Source organism: Ornithorhynchus anatinus, chromosome 5 (genome assembly GCF_004115215.2).
Source record: "Ornithorhynchus anatinus isolate Pmale09 chromosome 5, mOrnAna1.pri.v4, whole genome shotgun sequence".
Taxonomy (NCBI): Eukaryota; Metazoa; Chordata; class Mammalia; order Monotremata; family Ornithorhynchidae; genus Ornithorhynchus; species Ornithorhynchus anatinus.
In genome coordinates this window covers 59,213,397-59,240,394 of record NC_041732.1, presented here as the reverse complement: position 1 = coordinate 59,240,394, position 26,998 = coordinate 59,213,397, and the positions used below count along the sequence as shown (strand labels likewise).

The 26,998-nt window shown below is 45.9% G+C and overlaps 1 protein-coding gene and 1 non-coding gene across 6 annotated transcripts in view; one reads left to right on the top strand and one right to left on the bottom strand.

The window, feature by feature from the left end:
• Positions 1 to 26,998, bottom strand: part of TMCO4 (transmembrane and coiled-coil domains 4) — a 134,393-nt gene that overhangs the window by 31,113 nt on the left and 76,282 nt on the right. For all 5 annotated transcript variants that reach the window (XM_039912052.1, XM_039912051.1, XM_039912054.1 and 2 more), the window contains one exon: positions 1,319 to 1,436. In XM_039912052.1, coding sequence (XP_039767986.1) covers positions 1,319 to 1,436 — 118 coding nt within the window. The remainder of the gene's footprint in view (positions 1 to 1,318; positions 1,437 to 26,998) is intronic.
• On the top strand, positions 19,658 to 19,794 carry LOC114812408. Its single transcript, XR_003760062.1, has one exon. It is a non-coding gene; the product is annotated as a small nucleolar RNA SNORA7 (small nucleolar RNA).

Below are 26,998 nucleotides of genomic sequence, written 5' to 3'. Positions count from 1 at the left end.
GCTGTTTTCGAACGGTCTTCTGACAGACTGTGAATGTACAATATGCGTGTGGGTGTCTGACTATGTGTACGTATGAGTAGATGTGCCAAGCATAATCAAAAGTACTTATTGAGTGTCTTTTATTTGCCGAGCACTGTACTAAGCTTGTGGGAAGGTACAAAAGAATTAGTAGACGTGGTCCCTGACCTCAAGGATCTTAAAAATCTATTGGGGGAGACAGGTACTAAAATAAACTACACAGAGGAAAAGCGGTATGGCCTAGTGAAGACAGCATGGGCTTGGGTTCTAATCCCAGTTCTACCGTGTGTCTACTGTGTGACCTTGGATGAGTCACTTCACTTCTCTGTGCCTCAGTTATCTCATCTGTAAAATGAGGATCGAGACTAGGAGCTCCATGTGGGACAGGGACTTTATCCAACCTGATTTGCTTGTAATCCACTGCAGCGCTTCATACGGTGCCTAGCACATAGCAAACGCTTAACAAAATACCACAGTCACCCTTATCAATCATCACAGGAAAAAGTAATAGAGTATAGAGATATGGAAACGAGCATTAATGTTTGAGGGGGGATGAGAGTTCCCAAAAGTTTGGATGATGGGGAAGTGCTGAAGTGGCCCTGCGGGGGCGGTTCGGGGTATATAAAGTGGGGAGATTACAGATTAATCAGGGAAGGCCTCCTGGAGGAGATGTGATTTCAGAAGAGCTTTGAAGATGGGGACAACAGTGGTCTGTTGGATGTGAAAAGGGAGGGAGTTTAGGTAAGGATTGTTCTCCAAAGATCTGGGGGGTTCTTCAGCGATAATGGTCCTTTCTGTGATATTTTTCAAAGTTTGTGGGTATATCTGACAATCTCTTCCACATGGGCTGCATGAAAAGACCACCTCTTACTGTTCTTCCTAACCATAGTGCCTACTGCCGGTTTCCATTCTCCCTCTTTGTAATGTGACCTGCTCAAAATTCACTCCATTTTTAACTGTCATCTAACGGTATATAGACAGGATATCTGAATAACCCAGGCTATCTACCTCAGCATAGAAATTTTCCCTTTTTTCTTCTCTCGCACTTATCCGGGGGGGGGGGGGTGGAGGTTCGTTGATATTCACATTCAGATTAATATCTGTCTCCCCCTCTAGATTGTAAGATGCTAATTCTGTTATATTGTACTCTCCCGAGAGCTAAGTGGAGTGCTCTGCACACAGTAAGCACTCAATAATTATCACTGATCATACCTTAGATACACAGATGGGCCTCTACCTCATAACGGAGAGTCATAAACCCTCCAGGAATGAATGAAAGCCAAGAAACTCAGAGACACACCTGCAATAGCCGTTGATGATCTTGCCCGCCACCACCTTTGTAAACGGCTCCCAGTGCTTGGCTTCTCCCTCCACCGGAGCTCCGAGCAGGACGATGTCTTCTATGATCCCCTGGCAATCTGTGGAGACACAGGAACAGAATCCAGTAGCAGGCCTCTGGCCCTCAATCGCATTCTTCCCAAACTATCTGGGCAGAAAGAAACTCTCCTTTCCTAGCCAGGTCCGCACTTAACGTACCCTAGGAGATTCCCAGGCCTCTTTGTAAAGCCTCAGCAAGCCATTCGCCACCATCTACGTGGGCAGATCTGAAGCACGGGGAATCCAACAACGATAACATTAATAGTGGCATTTGTTAAGCGCTTACTACGTGCCAAGCACTGTTCTAAGCTCTGGAGTAGATAATAATAATAATTATGGTATTTAAGTGCTTACTATGTACTAAGCAGTGTACAAAGTGCTGGGGTGGATTCAAGCAAATTGAGTTGGACATTGTCCCTGTCCCACATGGGGCTCACAGTCTCAATCCCTGTTTTACAGGTGAGGTAACTGGGGCCCAGAGAAGTGAAGGGGCTTGCCCAAGGTGACGCAGCAGACAAGTGACAGAGCCAGGATTAGAACCCATGACCTTCTGACTCCCAGGTCAGTGCTCTAGCCACTATGCCATGCCGCTTCTTTACGCAGTGTGTCCTAGTGGATGGAGCTTGGGCCTGGGAGTCAGAGGACATGGTTTCTGATCCTGATCCAGTTCATTCATTCAGTCGTATTTATTGAGCAATTACTGTGTGCAGAGCACTATAGTAAGGGCTTGGGAAAGTACAACAGTGACCTTCTCTGCTCACAGTGAGCTTGGGCAAGTCACTTTACTTCTCTCTGCCTCAGTTCCCTCCTCTGTAAAATGGGGATTGTGACCGTAAACCCCATGCGGGGCATGGACTGTGTCCAACCTAATTAGCTTGTTTCTATTCCCACACTTAGGACATTGCCTGGCACATAGTGAGCGCTTAACGAACACCATTAAAAAATGATGATCAGGTTCCACGTGGGGCTCCCAGTCTGAGTAGGGGGCAGAACAGGTATTGGGGCCCCATTTTGCAAATGAGGGAACTGTGGCACAGAGAAGTGAAGTGACCAGACCAAAGTCACACAGCAGACAAGTGGTGGAGCCTAGATTAGAACCCAGGTCTTCTGACTTTGGGGCCCGGGCTCTTTTCACCAGACCATGTTGCTTCTCTAATGAAATCTGTCATGTTAGGCTTGGATCTGATAAATCTATTTCAGCACATACCATTGCTTTAAATCCAGTAAGGGGAGGGATAAACCTCCTTCCTCCTCTTGGTTGGAGATTGTTCCCGGGTTAGAATAATCGTAATTATGGCACAAGTTAAGCGCTTACTATGTGCCAAGAACTGTATTAAGCGCTGGGGTAGATACAAGTTAATCAGGCTGGACACCATCCCTGTCCCACATGGGGCTCACAGTCTAAATAGGATTTAATCCCTATTTTACAGATGAGGCAATTGAGGCAGAGAGAAGTGAAGTGACTTGCCTATGGTCACCTAGCAGACAAGTGGCAGAGCTGGGATTAGAACCCAGGTCTTCTGACTTCCAGGCCCATGGTCTTTCCACTAGGTCACACTGCTCCCCAACCATGGCTTACAGTAAGTCCAACTTTCTTCAGACTCATTTCCAGGAACAGAGCACACACGATCCTCTCCATGCCCAATCTCATTCATCCTTGTTCTTCATTAAATCCCCTTCTCCACTGGTGAATGACTGACCCCTAATCAGCAATAAATTTAACAAAGATAATCGCTTTCTCCCAATCACATTAATTAGCCGTAGTGCGCTGGAAGGAATGGCTAAATTATTATAAATATGTTCTGGAAGGTCGGTATTTCACAGGAACGGTCCTAGTTCTCACAGACAATCGAAAGCCACAGGGTATTCAATTTGCAATGGTTTATTTCCCAGTCGTACTGAATCGCAGAGGTTGGGACGCCTTAAGAGATCAAAGAAACTGACAGTTTTGTCCAGGACAGATGGTTTGAAAAGGCAAACTGCTGGGCCAGAGAGAGGAATGGAAGCTGGCAAAAGACAACATTTCTTTGGAGGCAAAAGACAGATTTGCTGTTTCTTTCTGACAATTTAGCACAGTGGGGAGTCTCTTATTCCAAGGGAAAACCCTCAGATCTCTTAAAGAGGCCCCATGTTTCAAGCAGATGGAGAAAAAGTGAGGATTTCTCCATAAAAAGAATCCTCTCCAAATATCTCATACCAACCAACGGATTTGTACCGACCCAGGGTCAGACGGCCCATGTGGTGCCCACAGCTGGGTGATTTTCCAATCAACACTCGGGGGAAGGGGCTAGAAGAGCAATTAGAATCGCAGAACTAGACTCCAGACCATTTACCATGATGTAAAATGAGGGAACTCTCTGGCATTCCTACTGTCTCCACTTCAAAGACGTTCTTTCAATTCTCAGAGTACCGCTACACAAAAGTTGGAGAAAGTGCTTCAGCTGTCGATAGCGTCAAAATTCAGGGGGCCCCGAAGGAGACCCCAACAATTTTCCGGCAGCAGCAAGGATGCCAGCAAGAGCTCGAAAAAGGGAGTCAGGACTATCAGGGTCTTGCAAATACTTAACTTGCTCACACCAAGTAACTCTGGGCCAAGAAGTAATAAAAAATAATGTCTCCCCGACTAAGCACTTTGGGGGCAGGAATCCTGTCTACCAGCTCTGTTAAACTGTACTCTCCCAGATGTTTAGTAAAAAGGAAAAATTAAATTAAGGTGTTGGTTAAATTTATTTATAAATTATGTATATTTATGCCTGTCTCTCTGTCTAGAGGGTAACCACACTGTGAGCAGGGAACATGGCTACCAAGTCTGATGTATTGTACTCTCCCAAGGGCTTCTTACTAGGCTCTGCCCACAGAAAGAGCTCAGTAAGTACAATTGGTGATGACACTGAATTAGGGCATTTTTTAAGTGCTTACTATGTGCTAAGCACTGTTCTAAATGCCGGGGTAGATACAAGATAATCAGATTGGACACAGTCCCTGGGTATGGGTATGTGGCTCACAGTCTGGGTAGTGGGGAGTAGAATTGAACACCCATTTTATAGATGAGGAAACTGAGGCACAGAGAAGTTAAGTAACCTGTCCAAGGTCGCCCAGTAGACAAGTGGCAGAACTGTGACTCCCAGGACCATGCTCTTTCCTCTAGACCACACTGTTTCTCTTTATACAGAGCTCTGCACACAGTGAGCATTTAATAATAATAATAATAATAAAAATAACAATGGTATTTGTTAAGCACTTACTCTGTGCCAGTCACTGTATTAAGCACTGGGATGGATTGGACACAGTCCCACAGGGCTCACAGTCTCAATCCCCATTTTACAGATGAGGTAACTGAGGAACAGAGAAGCAAAGTGACTCATCCAAGATCACACAGCAGACAAGTGGCAGAGCTGGGATTAGAACTCATGGCCTTCTGACTCCCAGGCCTGTGCTCTATCCATTACGCCATGCTGCTTCCTAATAATAAATAAATAAATACCACTGAAAGATTGATATTGACGTTTTCATTACTTTTACTTCCCCATGGCCTCTAGATGGGGAAAACAGGATGGTATTGTAAAGTGAAGCTTATGGTGGGCAAGGAACATGTCTACCAACTCGGTGGTATTATACTCTCCCAAGTGCTTAGTATCAATCAATCGGTCAATCAATCAATGGAATTTATTGAGCGTTTACTAGGTGCAGAGCACCGTACTAAGCACTTAGTAGAGTACAATTCAATAGAATTAACAGACACGATCCCTGCCCATATCGAACTTACAGTCTAGAGGGGGAGACAGACATTAATATGAGTAAATAATTTGTAATACGCAATTTAAAGATACGTACACAAATGCTGTGGGGTTGGAGGTGGGGCAAACATAGTCTAAAGGTAACAGATGGAAGTGCACAGGTGATGCGGAAGGGAGAACAAGCTGAGGAAAAGAGGAGTTAATTGGGGATGGGTTCTTGGAGAGATGTGACCTTAATAAAGATTTGAAGGTGGACAGAATGGTGGTCTGGTGTATATGGAGGGGGAGGGAGTTCCAGGCTAGGAGGAGGAGGACATGGGAAAGGGGTGGGCGGTGAGATAGATGAGATCAGGGCACAGTGAGTAAGCTGGCATTAGAGGAGCAGAGTGTGCAGGCTGGGCTGTAGTAGAAGATTAATGAGGTGAAGTAGAATGGGGTGAGCCAACTGACTGCTTTAAAGCCAATGTAGGAGTTTCTGTTCGATACGGATGGATTAGCAACCATTTGAGGTTCTTGAGGAGTGCGGAGACGTGGCCTGATAAACGATCCATTCAACAGGGTGAAGTATGGATTGGAGTGGGGAGAGAAAGGAGGCTGGGTGATCAACAAAGAGGCAGATGCAGTAATCAAGTTGGGATAGGATAAGTACCTAGATCAACATAACAGTTTGAATGGAGAGGAAAGGGCAGACTTTAGCCATGTCGTGAAGGTAGAACTGACAGGATTTGGTGACAGACTGAATATGTGGGTGGAGAGGAATGAGTCAAGGACAACAGCAAGGTTACGGGCTCGTGAGATAGGGAGGGTAATGGTGTTATCTACAGAGATGGGCAAGCCACGGGGAGGGCAGGGTTTGGGTGAGAAGATAAGGAGTTCAGTTTTGGATGTTTAATTTGAGGTTTCAGTGGAACATCCAAGTAGCTACGTTTCGAAGACAGGAAGAAACGTACGATTGTAGGGAAGGACTGGGTTGGAGATGTGGGTCTGGGAATCATTTGCCTAGAGTTGGTAATTGAAGCCATGGGAGGGAATGAGTTCTTCAAGGGAGTGGGTGTAAAGGGAGAATAGAAGGGGACCTAGATCTGAACCTTGAGGGACCCCTACTCTCAGAGAAGGGGAGGCAGAGGAGGAGCCAGCACAAGAAACCGAGAAGAGGGCAGAGAGGTGGGAGGAGAACCGAGAGAGGACGATGTCAGTGAATCCAAGGTTGGATAAAGTTTCAAGGAGAAGGGTATGGTCTACAGTGTCAAAGGCGGCTGAGAGTTCTAGGAGGAGTAGGATGGTGTAGAAGCCGTCAGATTTGATGAGAAGAAGGTCGTTGGTTACCTTAGAGAGGGCTGTTTCTGCAGAGTGAAAGGGGCGGGAGCAAGATTGGAGGAGATCTAGGAGAGAATTGGAGGAGAGGAAGTGGAGACAGTGGGTGTAAACAACTCTCTCAAGGAGTTCGGAGAGGAATGGTAGGAGGGAGATGGGGCGATACCTGGAGGGAGCCGTGGGGTCAAGGGAGGGTTCTTTTAGGACAGGGGAGACATAAGCATGTTTGAAAGCAGTGGGGGAAAAAGCCGTTAGAAAGCGAACAGTGAAGATGGCAGTCAAGGAGGGAAAAAGTTGAGGGGTCGAGTGTTTAAAAAGGTCTGAAGGGATGGGGTCAAAAGTACAGGTGGAGGGGGTAGATTCAAAGAGGTGAGAAATTTCATTTTGAGTTACTGCAGGGAACATAGGGAGAGTCAAAGAGGGTGGAGGAGGAGATGGGGTATTGGGGAGGAGCAGGGGAGATTTTAGGGAGATCACACCTGATGTTTTAGATTTTCATTCAGTCTTATTTATTGAGCGCTTACTGTGTTCGCTGATTTTGTTGATGAGCACTTAATAGAGTGCTCTGCACATGCTAAGCGCTCAACAAATGCTATTGACAGATTAAAAAAATGAACGTTGGGCTGGTGCTTGGTACTTATTTGCAAGGGTGATCCTGGGGCATCTCCCCAGTGGGGGAAAAGTACACATGGTACAAGAGAAGTTCCACGTCCTTTATCTATGGCAAATGATCGCGGCAATAAGTACAGCCAAGTCCTAGGATCTTTGAGTTCATTTTCTCTGGCATTCACGGTAGCAACATCAATCAAACGAACATATTGGGAAGAAATGTGGTGATACCAATTTGTTCCAAGAAAAACTGTGTCACCTTAGCGACATGGCTATTACAATATGGCCCTAAATGGCTGCACTGTGCTTTCTATCCCCAAGAAAGGCTCGAATGAGTGAAATGACAGAAAAGACATTTTTAATGTGATGCCTATTGTCTCTGATTCCAAGAATGATTCAATTCCTTTTCACTGTGCACTGTTAGCTGGCATTTCCCCAATTGTCAAAATGCAAAAAGCCCTAGTCCTAAATCCCCCTGTATCGGGACTGTTCTGGATCATCAGTCCCGTTAGCACATCTCAACTCAGGTGTAGCAAAGTCAGGGATTATCAAAACTGTTGAATTTGGTGCCTCTTTTATAGCAGCCTTGGAGGAGGTTTTTACAGTGGCCTACTGGATTCTTGACTGTTCCCGGCCCAGGGAACAGCAATTTATACTGTTTTGCCCTGGGGCAGAGGTGAAGTCAGAGGCCAAACTTTTCTGGGTTGCTTTCTGATTTTTTTTCCCCCTCAAATTAAAGTTTCTTCTCAGTGGATTTTTCCCCAGAACTTCCAATCCTAAGAAAAGCCCTGAGAAGTAACTTTAACTACACCAAAAATGTGGAATGTCACACCAATGACGTTTATCCCATCTTTTTCTTTTATGGTATTTGTTCGGCATTTACTATGTGCCAAGATCTGAAGTAGATACAAGGTTATCAGGTTGGACACAGTTCCTGTCCCACATGGGGCTCACAGTCTTAATCCCCACTTTACAGATGAGGTAACTGAGGTACAGAGAAGTGAAGTGACTTGCCCAAGGCACAAAACCGACAAATTGTGGAGCCGGGACTAGAATCCGGGTCCTTTGACTCCCAGACCTGTGCTTGGTCCACTGGGCCATGCTACTTCCCTTTACCCACCTCCAGCCCTCTCAGGAACTTGTCAGTCCATTTTTAAGGATTGATTTTTCTGTGTTCATTAGGAATATCTTCTCTTGTGATCTTTAACTATGGTCTATTTTACTATTTCTTACTGCTTCTCTTCCTTTAAGATTGGAACGAGGTTTTTTGGTTATGGTATCGTTAAGCACTTACTATGTTCCAGGGACTGTACTAAGTGCTGGGACAGACAAGCTTATTAGCTTGGACACAGCCAATGCCCCACATATGCTCACAGTCTTAATCGCCATTTTATACATGAGGTAACAGGCACAGAGAAGTGAAGCCACAATCACACAGCAGATGAGTGGCAGATCTGGGATTAGAACCCAGGTCTTTCTGACTTCCAAGTCCTTGCTCTTTTCACTAGGCCGCCCTGCTTTCTGTCTATTCCCCCATAGTAACTTAGTTCAGTCCAGTGCTTGGTACCCAGAGAGAACTTGGTTAATACTGACGACGACTTGCTTACTTTTGGGAACAGTTTGTGCTCCCTAGATGTCAGATTGACTTGGCCCGTTCAAGGAAGGTCTCCTGGAGAAATCTGTGGATTTCAGTCCTCCCTTGTGTACAGTCTCGTTGTGGGTTGGGTACAGCTGGGCTGGGCGGAAGGCGGTACTGAGAGTCTCTCAAAAAAAAAATAAAATTTGGCAAAATTCCCTGGCTCTCCCTGTTCAGGGCAACATGACAGCTTTTTCTGTCAGAAATTTCAGACCTTCCGCTCCACTGTAGCTGGGTAGGAATGTTTTTATTCAAGTGCTTTTCACTTCAGTTTAATGTCCACCTCCCCCTCTTAATACCAGTCTCCCCCTCTAGAATGTATGTTCATTGTGGGTGGGGAATGTGTCTGTTTATTGTTACAGTATACTCTCCCAAGTGCTTAGTACAGTGCTTTGCACACAGTAAGAGCTCAATAAATATGACTGATTGAATTAATGAATAACAGCATTCCCCTAAACTGAAAGCTCGGTGTGGGCAGGGAATATATTTACCATCTTTGTTATATTGTACTCTCTCTTATTTACTTAGTACAGTTGTTGTTGTCCTATGCTGTCGAGTTGTGTCCGACCCATAGCGACGTCATGGACGCATCTCTCCCAGAACGTCCCGCCTCCATCTGCAATTGTTCCGGTATCCATAGAGTTTTCTTGGTAAAAATACAGCAGCGGTTTATCATCGCCTCCTTCCATGCAGTAAACCTGAGTCTCCGCCCTCGACGCTCCCCGATGCCGCCGCTGCCCGGTACGGGTGAGTTTTGACTTGTAGCAGGTTGCCTTTCACTTGCTAGCCACTGCCCAAGCTAGGGATGGAATGGTTAGGCCTCTGTTTGACTCTCCCTCCCGTAGTCGAGACTGGTAGAGTCCTGAAAAATCTCCAGGTGTGACCCTGAGAGGTACTTAGTACTCATTTACTTAGTACAATGCTCTGCACTCAGTAAATGCTCAAAAATATGACTGATGGATTGATTGATAAAAGCATTTTAGTAGTCGTACTATATCCTTCACTGTATATTCTTCCCAAGTTATTTCTAAATGCAGAATATCGCCTTCTCTTTCCAAACTGAAAAGATACCATCACACATCCCCATCGTTCCATCATTAATGTGATTCCCTTGGTTTGCAAAGACCAGAGCAACTAAATGTTGACAGCCGAAAAGAAGGATTTTCTCTTTCCCTTCCCGAGACCCAGGAGGTATTCTGTGCAGCTAGTGATAAGACAAGAAGCTAACAAGATAATTGTCTTCTTCCTACCTCCCAGGAAACACACTTTGAAGGAAAGACTATAAAGCACACAAGGAAAAAAAATCAATAAATCCATAGGGGAGAGAGACAAAGGGGAGCAAGCTCTTCTGACAGTAAATAATTGTGGTATTTGTTAAGCTTCTTGGATAAGGGAAGCAGGGTGGCCTAGTGGAAAGACCCCAGGTCTGGGAATCAGAGGACCTGGCTTCTAATCCCGACTCTGTCACTTGTCTGCTGTGAGACCTTGGGTAAGTCACTTAACTTCTCTGTGCCTCAGTTGCCTCATTTGCAAAATGGGGATTCAATACCTGTTCTCCCTTCTACTTAGGCTGTGAGTCTGCTGTGGGGCCTGATTATCTTAGTAGCTACCCCAGCTCTTAATACAGTACTTGGCATATATTAAGCACTTAACAAATACCAAAATTACTCATTATTATTAAGCATGTAAGACCTGTAAGCATTAGGATAGATTCAAGAAAATCAGACGGGTCGCAGTTTCCAGTACTCTACCAGCCTGGACTACGGGAGGGAGAGTCAAGCAGAGGCCTACCCATTCCGTTCCTAGCTTGGCCAGTGGCTAGCGAGTGGAAGGCGATCTGCTCCAAGTCAAAACTCACCCATGCTGGGCAGCGGCGGCATGGGAGAGAGTTGAGGGCGGAGACTCGAGTTTACTGTGCGGAAGGATGTGATGGTAAACCACTGCCGGATTTTTACCAAGAAAACGCTATGGATTCACTACCGGAACGATTGCAGATGGCGAGCGGGGCGTTCTGGGAGAGATGCGTCCGTGGTGTCGCTATGGGTTGGAAACGACTCGATGGCGTAAGACAAGACACAGTCTTCACTGTGTGAAGATGCAGATGAACAATTATGTGTGGTGTAAATAAATGGTAACTCTTTAAATAGGTCAATGAGAAAAAATAATTAATTAAAAATTAACGAGATCTTTAGTTTTCCCCTAAAGCTCTAATCTCCTCTTTATTCCTATCTTTTATTTGGACTTAGCTGCAACATGACCCAGGGGAATCTGGGACTTTGAGTCTCCAGGAGTTTGTCTGAAAAGAGTAAGATTTTAAAAAATAAGAGGTCGGGGTGAAGAGATAGGACAACTGCCACAGAGGACTCATTTCCCTGGAACTTGTAAATCGCATCCAGAGCTTTTGATCGCTTGCTTATTATTTTAAATCCATCCAACAGACTAAAGTTTGTTTTCAGCTGAGTGTAGGTTCACGGGGAAAATGACAAAATCAGAAATGTTTCACCCTGGCCCCGGAAGCTCTCAGTACAGTGTTTTGCACACAGTAAGCTCTTAATAAATACGATTGAATGAATGATTGAATGAAGTCACCTTGAGCAAAGGACTCATCCTCTTGCCTTCAGTTTCCTCAACTGTCCAAGGCGATAGCAATCCTGGTCTAACTGGCTGGAGAGGTGGGGTGAGGGGGTGGGGTGGATGTATCCTCGTGGAAAGACGATAGGACTGGGAATTCAGGCACCTGGGTTTAAGTCCCAGCTCTGCCACTTGCCTGCTGCGTCACCTTGGACGTCACTTACCCTTTCTGGGCCTCAGTTTCCCCATCTGTAAAATGGGGAGAAGGGAGATAATAATAACGATGGCATTTGTTAAGAGTTTACTGTGTGCCAAGCACCGTACCGAGCACTGTGTGCCAAGCACTTAGAGAAGCAGCATGGTTCAGTGGAAAGAGCGCGGGCTTGGGAGTCAGAGTTCATGGGTTTGAATCCCGGCTCCGCCACTTGCCAGCTCTGTGACTTTGGGCAAGTCACTTAACTTCTCTGTGCCTCAGTTACCTCATCTGTAAAATGGGGATTAAAACTGTGAGCCCCACGTGGGACCACCTGATTACCTTGTATCCCCCAGCGCTTAGAACAGTGCTTTGCACCTAGTAAGCGCTTAACAAACACCACCATTTATTCACTGTTCTTAGCCCTGGGGTAGACACAAGGTAAACAGGTTGTCCCATAAGGGGCTCACAGTCTTAATCCTGATTTTTATAGATGAGGTAACTGAGGTACAGAGAAGATAAGTGGCTTGCCCAAGTTCACACAGCAGACGGGGGGTGGAGCTGGGATTATAACCCTTGTCCTCTGACTCCAAACCCATGCTCTTTCCACTAAACCACACTGCTTCTCTGGATTATGAACCTGGGGCGAGACAGGGACTGATGTGATGGTATGATAACCTTGTATCTACCCTGCTCTTAATACATAGAAAGCACTTAATGAATAACATATTTATGAATGCCATGATTATTATACCCCCCCAGTTTGTTGGAGAAGCAGCATGGCCTAGTGGAAAGAGCACGGGCCTTGGGAGTCTGAAGACTTGGAGTCTAATCCTGGCACAGCCAAATGCCTGCCTTATCTCCCTGGGCAAGTCACTTAACTGCTCTATGCCTCAGTTTCCTCAACTGTAAAATGGGGGTTCAATACTGTTCTCTCTCCTATTTAGACTGAGCCCCACATAAGACAAGGACTATTATTATTATTATTACCCCAGGGCCTGGAACAGTCCCAAGAAACACACTTTGAAGGAAAGAATATACAGTATACAAGGAATAAAACTAAATCTATAGGACGGAGTGTTTGACACATAGCAAGCACTATTCCAATACAGTAATAATTATTGCTCCCACTTCTTTAAAGAATGACCATCCCCATAGTGTGATAGGATGGTTATTGGCCAGAGCCTTTTGAACCCAGAGATAATAAATTCCATTTTGGTCTGTCTTCTTTGTGTTTCCTCTCCATCTAGGCTACACAGATCGTCTTAAGAACAAAACTGACAACTGCTCTACCCTGAGCGATACAATCTCCAGTTGAACAGTGTCTCCTAGTTCCACAAAACCTCTGAAAAGTGGTATTTTCTAGTCAATCTATCTGGATATATTTTGAGACATTGGTAGCTGCTCGTTTACGACTAGGTTTCATCAGTCCACAGGGAGCCAAAAAGTATGCCACTAGATGGCACGACACTAATTGTAAGTATAACAGCATTTTTCAATATGCTCCGGGAGTTTAGACTAAAGGATCAGGGCGAGAAAGAATTGGGTGAAAGCCTCAGAGTGCCTACCCAGCACCGCTGCTGTTATTTAATAGTAAGAATACTGATTAAGCGCTTACTGGTGCAGAGCACTGTAGTAGGGGATCGTGTCTGCCAACTCGGTGGTACTGAGCTCTTCCAAGAGCTTAGCACAGTGCTCTGCACACAGTTTAATGCTCGAGAAGTAATAATAATAATAATGTTGGTATCTGTTAAGCGCTTACTACGTGCCGAGCACTGTTCTAAGCACTGGGGTAGATACAGGGTCATCAGGTTGTCCCACGTGAGGCTCACAGTTAATCCCCACTTTACAGATGAGGCAACTGAAGCCCAGAGAAGTGAAGTGACTTGCCCACAGTCACACAGCTGACAAGTGGCAGAGCCGGGTCTCGAACCCCCGACCTCTGACTCCCAAGCCCGGGCTCTTTCCGCTGAGCCACGCTGCTTCTCTAAGTACCATCGATGCTGCTGATGACGAGAGAAAACACAGTGGGAAATAGACATGGTCTCTGACGCTCCAACCCAGGCTGACTCCTCACCACTAGGAGAGTGGGTGTTTATACGAGAGTGAGAGTGTGTGAGTCTATGAGTGGGTTTCTCGTCTCCCTGAGTCTCTTTCTGTTTTTCTCCTGCCTTTTTCCATCCTAGAAGCAGTGTAGCTGAGTGGAAAGAGCCCCGGCTTGGGAGTCAGAGGTCATGGGTTCTAATCCCGGCTCTGCCGCTTGCCAGCTGTGTGACTTTGGACAAGTCACTTCACTTCTCTGTGCCTCAGTTACCTCATCTGTAAAATGGGGATTAAAACTGTGAGCCCCACGTGGGACAACCTGATCACCTTATATCCCCCAGCGCTTAGCACAGTGCTTTGCACATAGTAAGCGCTTAACAAATACCACCATTATTATTATTAATCATGGCCCACTGCCCTGCCCCCATAGAAACTGGACACTATAGCTGCCAGAACGTGACTAGAACCATCTTCATTTCATTTCCTTTCTTTTTGAACAATGCAATTTACAGAGGACGCACGCGAAATCTGCAGGCTTTTCAAAGCGCTGCCCAAGTACGGAGCCGTTCGTCCGCAGGTAATGAATTTGACACGTCCGCTTCAGGCAACGGTGAGTGTCAGTGAAGGACGTTTCATCAGTTCACGATGGGAAGGGCATTAACCTTTGGGATTTTTTTCATCTGAAATGTCGGGGCTTCTCTTCGGGTAGGTCAACTGTACCGTTCGTGCCGACAAATTAATGGTTCAATTAATGACTCGGTATTTATTTGAACCGGAAGCCACGGATCCTGCCGCAGAATGCAAGTGACCGTGGAGTAGCTGCTACAAGGTGGTGATATTTTTACATCGTGCCGGGCTGCATCAACCACCCCATGCCATGGCTTGGAAACAGTTTAGCTTGGACTTTATGATCCCTCTTTTGTTCTGCTTCTGGACATATTGGAATTCTTTAAGGTGAAGCGTACTCTATTAAATTTTTTATGTTTCTCCCTGAAAACGCTCTAATGAGAACACATACAAGCCAAACGGGCATTCATAGGTCAATGCCTGTTACTCAAACTAGGTTTTTTCCCTCTCTCAAATGCCAGATTACCAATTAAAATCCTGCCACTACTTCTTCATTAACAGAAGAGCAACCAAAATGATTAGGGGAGGGGGAGGCTACTGTTCGAGGCTGGAAAATTCAGTCTGGAGAGACGCAGGTGATGCCGGGCTCGGGAGTCAGAGGTCATGGTTTCTAATCCCGACTCCGCCACTTGTCGGCTGTGTGACTTTGGGCAAGTCACTTAATTTCTCTGTGCCTCAGTTACCTCATCTGTAAAATGGGGATGAAGACTGTGAGCCCCATGTGGGTCAACTTGATCACCTTGTATCCCCTCCAGCGCTTAGAACAGTGCTTTGCCCATAGTAAGCGCTTAAAAAATACCGTTATTATTATTATGCAGGTTGGGTGGCGAAACGATTGACAAGGACAAGATCATTAAGGGTATGAACTGAGCGAAAACAGAATTATCGTTCACCCAATCCCACACCACTGAGGCTAGGGAGTGCTCCCTGGAGTTTGAAGGTGGTAAACTAAATATGAACAATAGGAAAAGCTTTTCCACACAGTGAGGTGGAAGCACGTGGAATTCGTTACCACAGGGAGTTGAGCTGCAGGTTTAAATCACATCTCCTCCAGGCCTTCCCTGATTCAGTCCTCACTTTCTCTTCTCCCATTACCTTTCTATGTCACCCTTGAACTTGGAACTGGACCCTTTATTCACCCCACCCTCAGCCCCACAGCACCTATGTACATCTCTGCAATTTGTTTATATTAATGCCTGTCTCCCCCTCTAGACGTAAGCTGCTAGTAGACAGGGAACGGGTCTACCAACTCTGTTGTATTGTACTCTCCCAAGTGCTTAGTACAGTGCTTTGGCACACAGAGGGTGCTCAATAAATAAAATTTATTGATTTAAGGAGAGATTAGATGAATTAATGAACAAAGGGTACATTTAGGCTTAGTAGAAGATATTTGTGTATGTTAGGAGGAAATGGTAAGGATATTACTAAACTCCAGGAAAGTTACACAGACATAAGGGTGACAGTTTTAGGATGTTACCACAGGGAAACGTTGGAGATGTTTGATGGTGTGACGAAGGATGTCAGGGACAACTATTCACGTTATTCTTCCCAGTAAGCTCTCTTGCCACCATCAGAGACAAAAGACTCGGCTGGCTGGACACGGGGCGGGCCCAAAATGGCGTTTTTCACATTTTAGTATGGGTTTGAGACCCCTTCCCTCATTGTTCACAGGAAAACATGGATCCTTATTGCCCACTGCGTTTGTCCTACATCATGCTCATCTGTTTTCAACTCTGTCGCTTTCTGTCCTGGTCTTCATAAAGCCTTTGCTCTAGAAGGGAACTCCTTTCCTGATTTTTGCCTGCTGAGCTAGTCAATCAATCAATCAATCAATCATATTTATTGAGTGCTTTCCGTGTGCAAAGCACTGTATTAGCGCTTGGGAGAGTACAATAGAACACATTCCTTGACCACAATGAGCTAGTCTCTGTCTGCTGTGGTGGTAGGGTGGTCTCTCAATATTGGAAACACAGAACTAAATGGGCTCGAAGAATTGTTTTACCTGGGCACCCCGCCAACCAATGATGCGATGGCAGACATGGAAGTAGAAAAGCAAATCGAGGCGGCCAGCACATCCTTTAGACTGTAAGCCCGTCAAACGGCAGGGACTGTCTCTATCTGTTGCCGACCTGTTCATCCCAAGCGCTTAGTACAGTGCTCTGCACATAGTAAGCGCTCAATAAATACTACTATTGAATTGAATTGAATCCAACGGAGTGAGGCGCGAGTGTGGTAATGAGGCTTCAGACCAATCTGAAGGTCTCCAGAGTCGCAGTGCTCTCCACTATCAATCAATCATAGTTACTGAGTGCTTACTCTGGCTGGGAGAGCCGGACTCCCCGAGCAGTTCCATCGGAGCTTATTTTCGGCCCATACTCCATATCAAATGGCAAGACAAGACCCCAGACCAAGTCCTTCAAAGTAGTCAGTTTCCTAGCATTGAAGCTATGTTCAACTCAACTTGACTACACTGGGTCGGATACGTGAGGAGAAGGGACGATTGCAGGATACACAGGCAGCTGCCGCGGGGGGAACTAGAAAGGGGCATGTACAAGTCAAGGAGGTTTGCTCCGATGCCGACGCTCTATGTTTTAAGAACTCTTTGGTGCTACTCAGTGTCTTTCGCAGGTTCCTCTTTGGCTTCCCACCTCTTAACTGTGGGAGTTCTTCTAGTCTCTGGTCTGGGTCCCCTCCTCTTCTCCATCTACTCCCATTCACTCGGAGAACTCATTCACTCCCACAGCTTCAACCCCCATCTCTTTATGGATGATTCCAAATCTACCTCTCCAGCCCTAACCTCTCCTTCTCTGCAATTTTGCAGTTCCTCCTGCCTTCAGGACAACTTATCGTGGTTACCTCACAGACATCTCAAACTTAACACATACAAAATAGAAGTCCTCATCTGTCCTTCGAGACTTTCTCATAACTGTAGACAACACCACCATCCTCTCAAAAGCCCATAACCATGGCATGATCTTTGATTCATATCTCTCATTCAACCCACATAGTCTATTGCCAAATCCTATCGGTTTGTCCTTTTTTAAACTGTATTTGTTAAGCACTTACTATGTGCCAGATTCTGTACTAAGCACTGGGATAGATACAAGGTAATCAGGTTGGACACGGTCCATGATCTACATGTGGTTCACAGTTTTAATCCCCATTTTACAGATGAGGTAACCGAGGCACAAAGAAGATAAAGGACTTACCCGAGGTCACAGAACAGACAAGTGGCTGAGCCGGGATAAAGACCGTACCCGTACCCTTAAAGACTCATACCCGTGTTCTATCCACTAGGCTATACTGCTTCCTTCACAACATCTCTAAAATCTGCCCTTTTTCTCCATCGAAACCACAACTACCGCTGATTCAAGCACTTATCACATCCCGCTTTGATTACTGCATCAGCGTCCTCACGGACCTTTCTGCCTCTTTGATCTCCTCTCTCCAGTATTCTCCCAAGCACCGGTAAAGTGCTCTGCAGACACTGAGCACTCAATAAATACCATTGATTGATTAGTTAATCTTGTCGATATTTGATGTTAAATCTTTCCCAACACCTGCCTTCTCACTCAAATCAAGCAGGGGATTATTCCCAACCTTGCCACCTTCCCAAAGAAGTCCAGGCTAAAAGATTCCATAACACTTTCTACTATAGTCCAGCAAAACTGGTGGAGTACTTATTTGAAAAACATCATCTCTCATCTTTCTACCTCTACTAGGTAGGGACTTCATGTAAAATGATGAAGCCTGTGAGCCTCACGTGGGACAACCTGATAGCCCTGTATCTCCCCGAGCGCTTAGAACAGTGCTCCGCACATAGTAAGCGCTTAACAAATACCAACATTATTATTATAACCAGCTGAGATCACTGACCCAAGGCTCAGAAATCTAATTAAGCAAAGTACTGCCTACTTGCCCCGTGATGAGGGGGATAAACTAATAATAATGTTAATATTGGTAATAATAATAATAGTACTTGTTAAGCACTTGTACATCACCCTGATTCTATTTAGTTGCCATCGGTTTTTACGAGATGTTCTTCCCCTCGACTCTATTTATCGCCATCGTTCTCGTCTGCCCGTCTCCCCCGATTAGACCGCAAGCCCGTCAAACGGCAGGGACTGTCTCTATCTGTTGCCGACTTGTTCATTCCAAGCGCTTAGTACAGTGCTCTGCACATAGTAAGCGCTCAGTAAATACTATTGAATGAATGGGCCAAGCACTGTACTAAGTGCTGGGATAGACAGAAGATGTAAGGTCCCACATGGGGCTAACAGTCTAAGTAGGAGGAAATCCAGGCACAGAGAAAATAAGTGACTCACTCAAGGTCACCCAGCAGGTAAGGGGTGGAGCCAGGATTAGGACCCAAATTCTCTGACTCCCAGGCCACAGGAGAAGTTGCATGGCCTAATGGAAAAAGCCCGGGACTGGGTCGCAGAGGACCTGGGTCTTAATTCTGGCTCTGCTGCTTGCCTGCTGTGTAACCTTGGGCAAGTCACTCCACATCTCTGCAGATTTCTCATCTAAAATGGGGATTCAATATCTGTCCTCCTTCCTACTTAGCCTGGGAGCCCCATGTTAGACAGGGACCGTGTCCAACCTAATAAATGTGTACCTCCCCCAGCGCTTAGAGTAGTGCTTGACACATAGTAAGTGCTTAAGGATACCCTGAAACAAACCCCTTAACAGGAAGGGAGGGTGCTAGGTAACTTTGGGGTGACTGAGTTATTCATTTCCAAGGACTGTGAGGTTCAGCAGGGAGGGGTCTGAGGACTGCTCCCTCCCTCTAGACTGGAAGCTAGTTATGGGCAGGGAACATATTTGTTAATTCTGCTGTACTGTACTCTCCCAAGTGCTTAGTACAGTGCTCTGCACATTGTAAGTGCTCAATAAATATCATTGATTGATTGAAGTCCCCTTCAGCTACTTATATAATACTCTTAATTTGTAATTGTTCTCATTTAATTGCTCCCCCTACACTGTAAACTCTCTCTCTAGACTGTAAACTCATTGTGGGCAGAGAATGTGTCTGTTTATTGTTATACTGTACTCTCCCAAGCGCTTAGTACAGCGCTAAGAGAAGCAGTGTGGCCTAGTGGAAGGAGCATGGGCCTGGGAGTCAGATGTTTTCTAATCTTGGCTCTGCCACTTGTCTGCTGTGTGATAGTGGGCAAGTCACTTAACTTCTCTGGGCCCTGGTTTCCTCATCTGTAAAATGGGTATTAAGACTGTGAGCCCTATGTGGGACAGGGACCATATCCAACCTGATTATCTTATATCTACCCCAGTGCTTAGTACAGTGCCTGGCACGTAGTAAGCACTTAACAAATACCTTTATTATTGCTATTATTATTACAGTGCTCTGCACACCGCAAGTGCTCAATTAATACTGTTGAATGAATGAACTGTACTGAGTGACTTGTAATTTATCTCTATTTTCTATCTGTGTAGATTGCGGGTCCCTTGTGGAGTCAGCACCGTGCTTGACACCAGAAAACGCTTAATACATTCCTTAGTGACAGATGGAGAACCCTCTCAGGGTCACACCTGGAGAGTTTCCAGTACTCTACCAGTTTCGGCTACGGGAGGGAGAGTCCAGCAGAGGCCTACCCATTCCATTCCTAGCTTGGCCAGTGGCTAGTGAGCGGAAGGCAATTGCTACAAGTCAAAACTCACCCGTGCTGGGCAGCAGCGGCATGGGAGAGAATCGAGGGCGGAGACTCATTTACTGTGAGGAAGGAAGCAATGGAAAACCACTTCCGGAATTTTACCAAGAAAACTCTGTGGATCCACTACCGGAACGATTGCAGATGGAGAGCGGGGCGTTCTGGGAGAGATGTGTCTGTGGTGTCGCTATGGGTCGGACACGACTCGACAGCATAAGACAACAAAAACAATTGGAGAAAACCCTATTTTAGCCCTCAGATTATTTATATAAACCTACTGTGTACCTAGCCCAAACATACTTCTTTTATGGAAACGTATTTCACAGGGAAGCCTTCTTAGTAAGTCTCTTGAGCCTGACTTCTGATTGAGTTAAAGGTAGACATGCTCCTTCAGCGCAGAGTCAATACTTCTGTCAATATCACCTCTGAGAGAGATGGGAGACTTTTTTCAGATCACTAACCCAGAAAGCGGCAAGGACTGCGGGAAATGTGTTTACTCTTTTAAGTTAAAGATGGAGATTAATGTGGGGATTGAGAAACCTAATTAATTTGGGGATTGACAGCCCCAAATCTAAGCCAAGACAAAGGGCAAGCACCAACTTTACAATAGCTTGCAGTATAGGCCAGAATCAGTCTATTTCTTAGCACTTGTCAGTGCTAAGATCGGCTGAAAGCGTACATTGGCCTCATGCTATGTTAAATTTCCCAATTAATAATAAATTATTAAATACTCTGTGCCAAGCCCTGCACTAAGCGTTGGGGTATGTGCGAGATAGGTACAGTCCCTGTCCCACATGGGGTACGCGGTGTAGCGGGGAGAGAGGAACAGGTATTGAATCCCCATTTTACAGAAGAGGAAACTGAGGAGAGAAGTTAAGCAACTTGCCCGAGGTCACCCAGCAGGCAAGCGGCAGAACTGGAATTAGAATCCAAATACGTCAACTATCAGACCCGCAGAGAGCAGAACTGGAATTAGAATCCAAGTACGTCAACTATCAGGCCCGTGATCTTTTCCTAAGGCCATGCTGATTCTCCACTTTTCTAGCACATAAAATCTATCCATCCGCTCAAGACAAAGAGGGAACAAAATCCAAACGGCCTTCTGAAGTTTATACATTCTTGTTGTAGGGGAGAGACTCCACTCAAATGCCCCCCCCCCACGCCGAATATTTTGGAGGCCCTTCGCAAAGCTGACATTCTAGAGGCAACTCAGACAGATGCAACATTCTGGATTCCTTTTCCCTCCCTGCCTCTACGCTTGCCCAGCACCTATATCTGGTGAGTGAGTGTGGAGTCTGAGGCCTTATGGAGTAATCTAAGAAGCTGACCGAGTATTTGTGCTGTGGCCTCTGGTCTTTCAATCAATCAATCGTATTTATTGAGCACTAACTGGGGGCAGAGCACCACACTAAGCATTTGGGAGAATACAATAGAACAATAAACAGATATATTCCCTGCCCACTTACAGTCTTGAGGCAGTTTGTCGAGGGAGTTTGGAATCTGAGGCGTTATGGAGTAATCTAAGAAGCTGTCCAAGTATTTGTGTTGTGGCTTCCGGTCTTTCAATTAATCGATCAACCCATCAATGAATGGCATTTATTGAGTGCTTACTGGGGACAGAGCACTGTACTAAGCGTTTGGGAGAGGTCAATATAACCGAGTTGGTAGAGACTACTACGTGAGGAGCACTTTCCTGAGTGCTTGAAAAATATTAGAAATAATAATTGTAATATTTGTTAAGCACTTCCTATATGCCATACACTGTTCTAAGCACTGAGGTAGATACAAGATATTCAGATTGGACACAGCCCCTGTCCCACATAAGACTCACAGTCAATCTCATTTTACAAATGAGGTAACCTGAGGCACAGAGAAGTAACGTGACTTGCCCAAGGTCACACAGCAGACAAGTGGCAGAGCCAGGATTTGGAACTCAGGTCCTTCTGACTCCCAGGCCCATGCTCTATCCACTAGGCCATGCTGCTTCGCAGAAACAAAAGGCATGGTCCCCTCTGCCCTCAAAGCAGCTTGCAATCTAATGAGGAAGAGATGCAGACAGAAATTATTTACAGATCACGGCAGCAAAAGGAACAGTGCGGGTATATAACTGGTAGAGGTAAGAATATGAAAAGATGAAATGGAAAAATAAGCTTTTGACTACACATATAGATAAGTGCCTAGGAAGGCACTTATGAATCCATCCGCTAGACTGGGAGCTCCGTGAGGGTAGGAATCTACTAACTCTGCTGAACTGTAATAATTGTGGTATTTGGTAAGTGCTTACTATGTGCCAGGCACTGTACTAAGCGCTGGGGTGGATACAGGCAAATTGGGTGGGACAGAGTCCAGTTGTACTCTTCTAAGGGCTTAGCCTAGTGCTCTGCACACAGTTATTGCTCACTGAAACCTTTTTTTTATTGGAATTTAAATGCTTACTATATTCCAGGCACTTTACTCAGCACTGAGATAGATACAAGCTAATCTGGTTGGACACAGTCCATATCCCGCATGGGGCTCACGGTCTTAATCCCTCTTTTTCAGGTGAGGTAACTGAGGCCCAGAGAGGTGAAGTGACTTGCCCAAGGTCACAGAGCAGACAAGTGCCAGAGCCAGGATTAGAACCCAGGTCTTCTGTCTCCCAGGCCTGTGCTCTTTCCACTTGCCCATACTGCTTCCCAAACTGCTGATTGATGTCAGGCTATTGGTGACTCTGAGCCTGCCGGGGAGGGTTTTGCTGTGATGACATAAAGCAGGAGGGAGTCGAGGAGACTTTCATGGAGAAGCAGTGTGGCTTAGCGGAAAAAGCACGGGCCTGGGAATCAGGGGACGTGGGTTCTAATCCCGGCTCTGCTACTTCTCTGCCGTGTGACCTTAGGCAAGTCACTTCACTTTTCTCGGCCTCCGAGTTCCCTCATCTGCCAAATGGGGCTTCAATACCTTATCTCCTTCCTGCTTAGACTGTGAGCCCCATGTGGCATCTGATACATCATTCAATAGTATTTATTGAGCACTTACTAAGTGCAAAGCACTGTACTGAGCGCTTGGAATGTACAATCAGGCAACAGACAATCCCTGCCCGACGGGCTCACAGTTGGATTAACTTGGATCTACCCCAGGACTTTGTACAGCGCTTAGTCTACAGTAAATTCTTAAATACCATAATCTTTATTATTACTATTATTATTTATGGGGAGGGGCCCAGACGTGAGAGATCAGAGGAATAAGGAAAGGTGGTTGGAGAAAAGAAAATAAAGGGGCATAGGGGAGGAAGGGAAGATAACACCAGGATTGAAACAAAAAGCTATATGAATTTGCTGGAGAAAGGTTTTGAGGAGGAGAGCAATATCATCAAAGTAATGGGTGAGAAATAGCCCTGGCAGCAGTAACGTTTTCAACTAAATTAATTGCAGAGGAGACTGGAAGGCTGATGAAGAGCAGATTACAGTAATCCAAAAGTGAAATGACCAGAATCCCAAGATTATGATTCTTTTTTACCACTAGAGCTGGCTCATTCGGCCTTTAGTTGATGTATTAACTGCCAGTGTTCATCTTTAATGTTGCCTGCTGAATAATGAATGCAAAGTTACTTTCAAAGAAAGCAGGAAGAATCGGGAACACAGGATGTTCAGTAGGATTCTCCATTTGGGTCCCAAACCCTATGGTTTGGATGAACTCAGTTTTGTTTTGGGATAAATTGGGGTGGGTGGGGTGTTTGTGGCTTATTTTGCAGAACAGCAGATTCGGTGACTTTTTTGCCAGTGACATTGTAAAGAGTAGCTGTTTCTACAGCTGTTAATGCATTTGTCCAATGTAACTATCATTTTATGCTAGGCAAGTAGTAAAGACAATTTATGTATTTCATTTTCCTGGCACTCTTCCCCGCTATAGAGGATAAAATTGTAAAAAAAAAAGGTGTGGGTGGGTATATTTCCACTTACAAAATTAATTTACGCCTACAAAACTGGCTTCTTAAACTTAAATGCTGTTAAATAGCAGCCTGGTGGAAAGAGTATGGACCGTGGAATCCAAGGACCTGGGTTCTAATCCTGCCTCCGCCTCTTTCCTGTGGTGTGACCTTGGGCAAATCACTTCACTTCTCTGTGCCTCAGTATCCTCATCTGTAAAATAGGGATTCAACACCGGTTCTCCCTCCTACTTAGATCGTGAGCCCCATCTGGGACCTGATTATTCTCGATCTACCCCACAGCTCAATACAGTGCTTTGTCCATAGTAAGTGTTTAACAAATACCACAATTTTTGTTGGGACCTGGGTTCTAATCCTAAATCCATCACTTGCCTGCTGTGTGATTTAAAGTCACTTAACTTCTCTGTGTCTTGGTTTCCTCAATGTAAAATGGGGGTTAAATACTTGTTTTCTCCCCCTGCTTAGACTGTAAGCTCCTTGTGGGACGGTAACTATGTCCAACTTGGTTATCTTGTATCTACCCCAGTGCTTGGCATGTAGTAAGTGCCTAACAAATATCACTATAGACTGGTGGATCAAAATCAAAGTGCAGATCAGTTTCAAATCCCCCCTGTTTTCATTTTATTGCTAGCAGATGACAAAAAAAGCCATAGTGCTTTGGGAAGCCTGGCTCTCAGCCCGGCTCTAATCTCGGTTCTGCCGCTGATTCACTCTGTGAACTAGAGGAGGGCACCTGTCAACCCTGGGCCTCGATTTCCCCCACAGAAATTGGAGATGATAATCTCTATTTCCTCACGACCTCACTGAGAAAGTATGTGCTGTGCTTCCAGCTTCCCAGGAGAAAGGGGATCAAGAAATGAAAGACGATTGTCATTAAAGAGTTTGGTTGCTTTTTCCTCCCATCTTCTCTTTCGTCGATAGAGAAACCAGGCCGGGGACTTGAGCTTAGAAGGGGATAAGAGCTGTTGTTTGCAGAGTGGGGTCTAAGTCAGAGGAGTTCAGTTGGAATGCCAAAGTGGGCCCAGGTGCCTATATTTGGTTTTAACAATAATAAGAAGAATACTAATAGTGCTATTTTTTAAGCGCTTACTCTGTGTCAGGCCCTGACTGAGTGCTGGGGTGGAGACAAACAAATCGGGTTGGACAGTCCCTATCTCACATGGGGCTCACAGTCTCAATCCCCATTTTACAAAGGAGGGAACTGAGGCCCAGTGAAGTGAAGTGACTTGCCAAGGCCACCCAGCAGACAAATGGCAAAGTCGGGATTAGAACCCATAACCTGCTGACTCCCAGGCCCGTACTCCATCCACTAAGCTTGCTGATTCCCCAATGTTCTCATCATCATGATCATCATCAACGGTATTTAATGAGAGCCTACTGTGAGCAGAGCAGTCTACTAAGCACTTGGGAGAGTATACTACAGCAGAGTTGGTAAACATGTTCGCTGCTCACAGTGAGCTAGAGGGGGAGACAAACATTAATATAAAAATACTTTACAATATACAGATCCATATATAAGTGCCATGGCTGGGAGAATATTAAGCACACAGATGATGCGGAAGGGAAGAGAGAGTGAAAATCAAACCGATGCAAAAGAGCAGCTCGAATGGGAGAATTTGGAAGACAGAATTGGTCAGTGTCCCTGAATTTTTTAGGGTTGCCCTCTAGTCTTGGATTCTGCAGGCACAGTGGCAGTGCTCAGTGCTTAGAACAGCGCTCCAGAGCTTAGAACAGTGCTTGGCACATAGTAAGCGCTTAAGAAATACCGTCAATATTATTCAGCACAGTCAAGGGTGGCCTTGCTCTCTCATCACTGTGGGTTTGGAACAGTATACTGCGCCTATGTCTAATGGTAATAATAATGATGGCATTGGACAAGGACAACCCAGAGGACCCGGGTTCTAATCCTGCCTCCACCACTTGTCTGCTGTGTGACCTGAGGCAAGTCACTTCACTTCTCTGCCTTAGTTACCTCATCTGTAAAATGGGGATTAAGACTGTGAGCCCTATGTGGGGCAAGGGGCGGTGACCACCCCGATTATCTTTTAACTACCCCAGCGCTTAGTACGATGCCTGGCACAGAGTAAGCATTTAACACATACCATTAAAAAACCTCCTCAACCATTGCACTTAAGCAATGGGGCAGATACAACATAAGTAGGTCAGACCTAGCTCCCGTCTTGCGTGGAGTTCACAGTCTAAAAGGGAGGGAAAGCAGATATTTTATCTGCATTTGACGGAAGGGGTAACTGAGGTACTGAGCAATTAAGTGAACTGCCCAAGGTCATACAGCAGGCAAGTGGTGAAGCCTAGATCCTCTGACTCCCAGGCCTGTGCTCTTTCCAGTAGGCCACACTGCCTCTTACCTACATGAGACGGTTAGCTCGCCGTGGGCAGGGAGGCTGTCTACCGACTCTGCTGTATTGCACTCTCCCAAACACTCAGTACAGTGCTTTCCACGTAGAGCCTTATCTCACCTTGGCTTCACGGACTCTGTCCTCTCCTGGTTCTCCTCTTACCTCTCTGGCCGATCATTCTCGGTCTCCTACGCCGGAGCCTCCTCCCCCTCCCATCCTTTAACTGTTGGAGTTCCTCAAGGGTCAGTTCTTGGCCCTCTTCTGTTCTCCATTTACACTCACTCCCTCGGTAAACTCATCCGCTCTCACGGCCTTGACTACCATCTCTACGCAGATGACACGCAGATCTACATCTCCGCCCCTGTCCTCTCCCCCTCCCTTCAGGCTCACATCTCCTCCTGCCTCCGGGACGTCTCCACCTGGATGTCGGCCCGCCACCTAAAACTCAACATGAGCAAGACTGAGCTCCTCATCTTCCCTCCCAAGCCCGGTCCGCTCCCAGACTTCTCCATCACCGTGGATGGCACGACCATCCTTCCCGTCCTGCAGGCCCGCAATCTCGGTGTCATCCTTGACTCGTCCCTCTCGTTCACCCCACACATCCTATCCGTTACCAAGACCTGCCGGTTTCACCTCTACAATATCGCCAAGATCCGCCCTTTCCTCTCCACCCAAACGGCTACTTTACCATTACGGGCTCTCGTTATATCCCGGCTAGACTACTGTGTCAGCCTTCTCTCCGACCTCCCTTCCTCCTCTCTCGCCCCGCTCCGGTCTATTCTTCACTCCGCCGCCCGGCTCATCTTCCCGCAGAAACGATCTGGGCATGTCACTCCCCTTCTTAAACAACTCCAGTGGTTGCCTATCGACCTCCGCTCCAAACAAAAACTCCTCACTCTAGGCTTCGAGGCTCTCCATCACC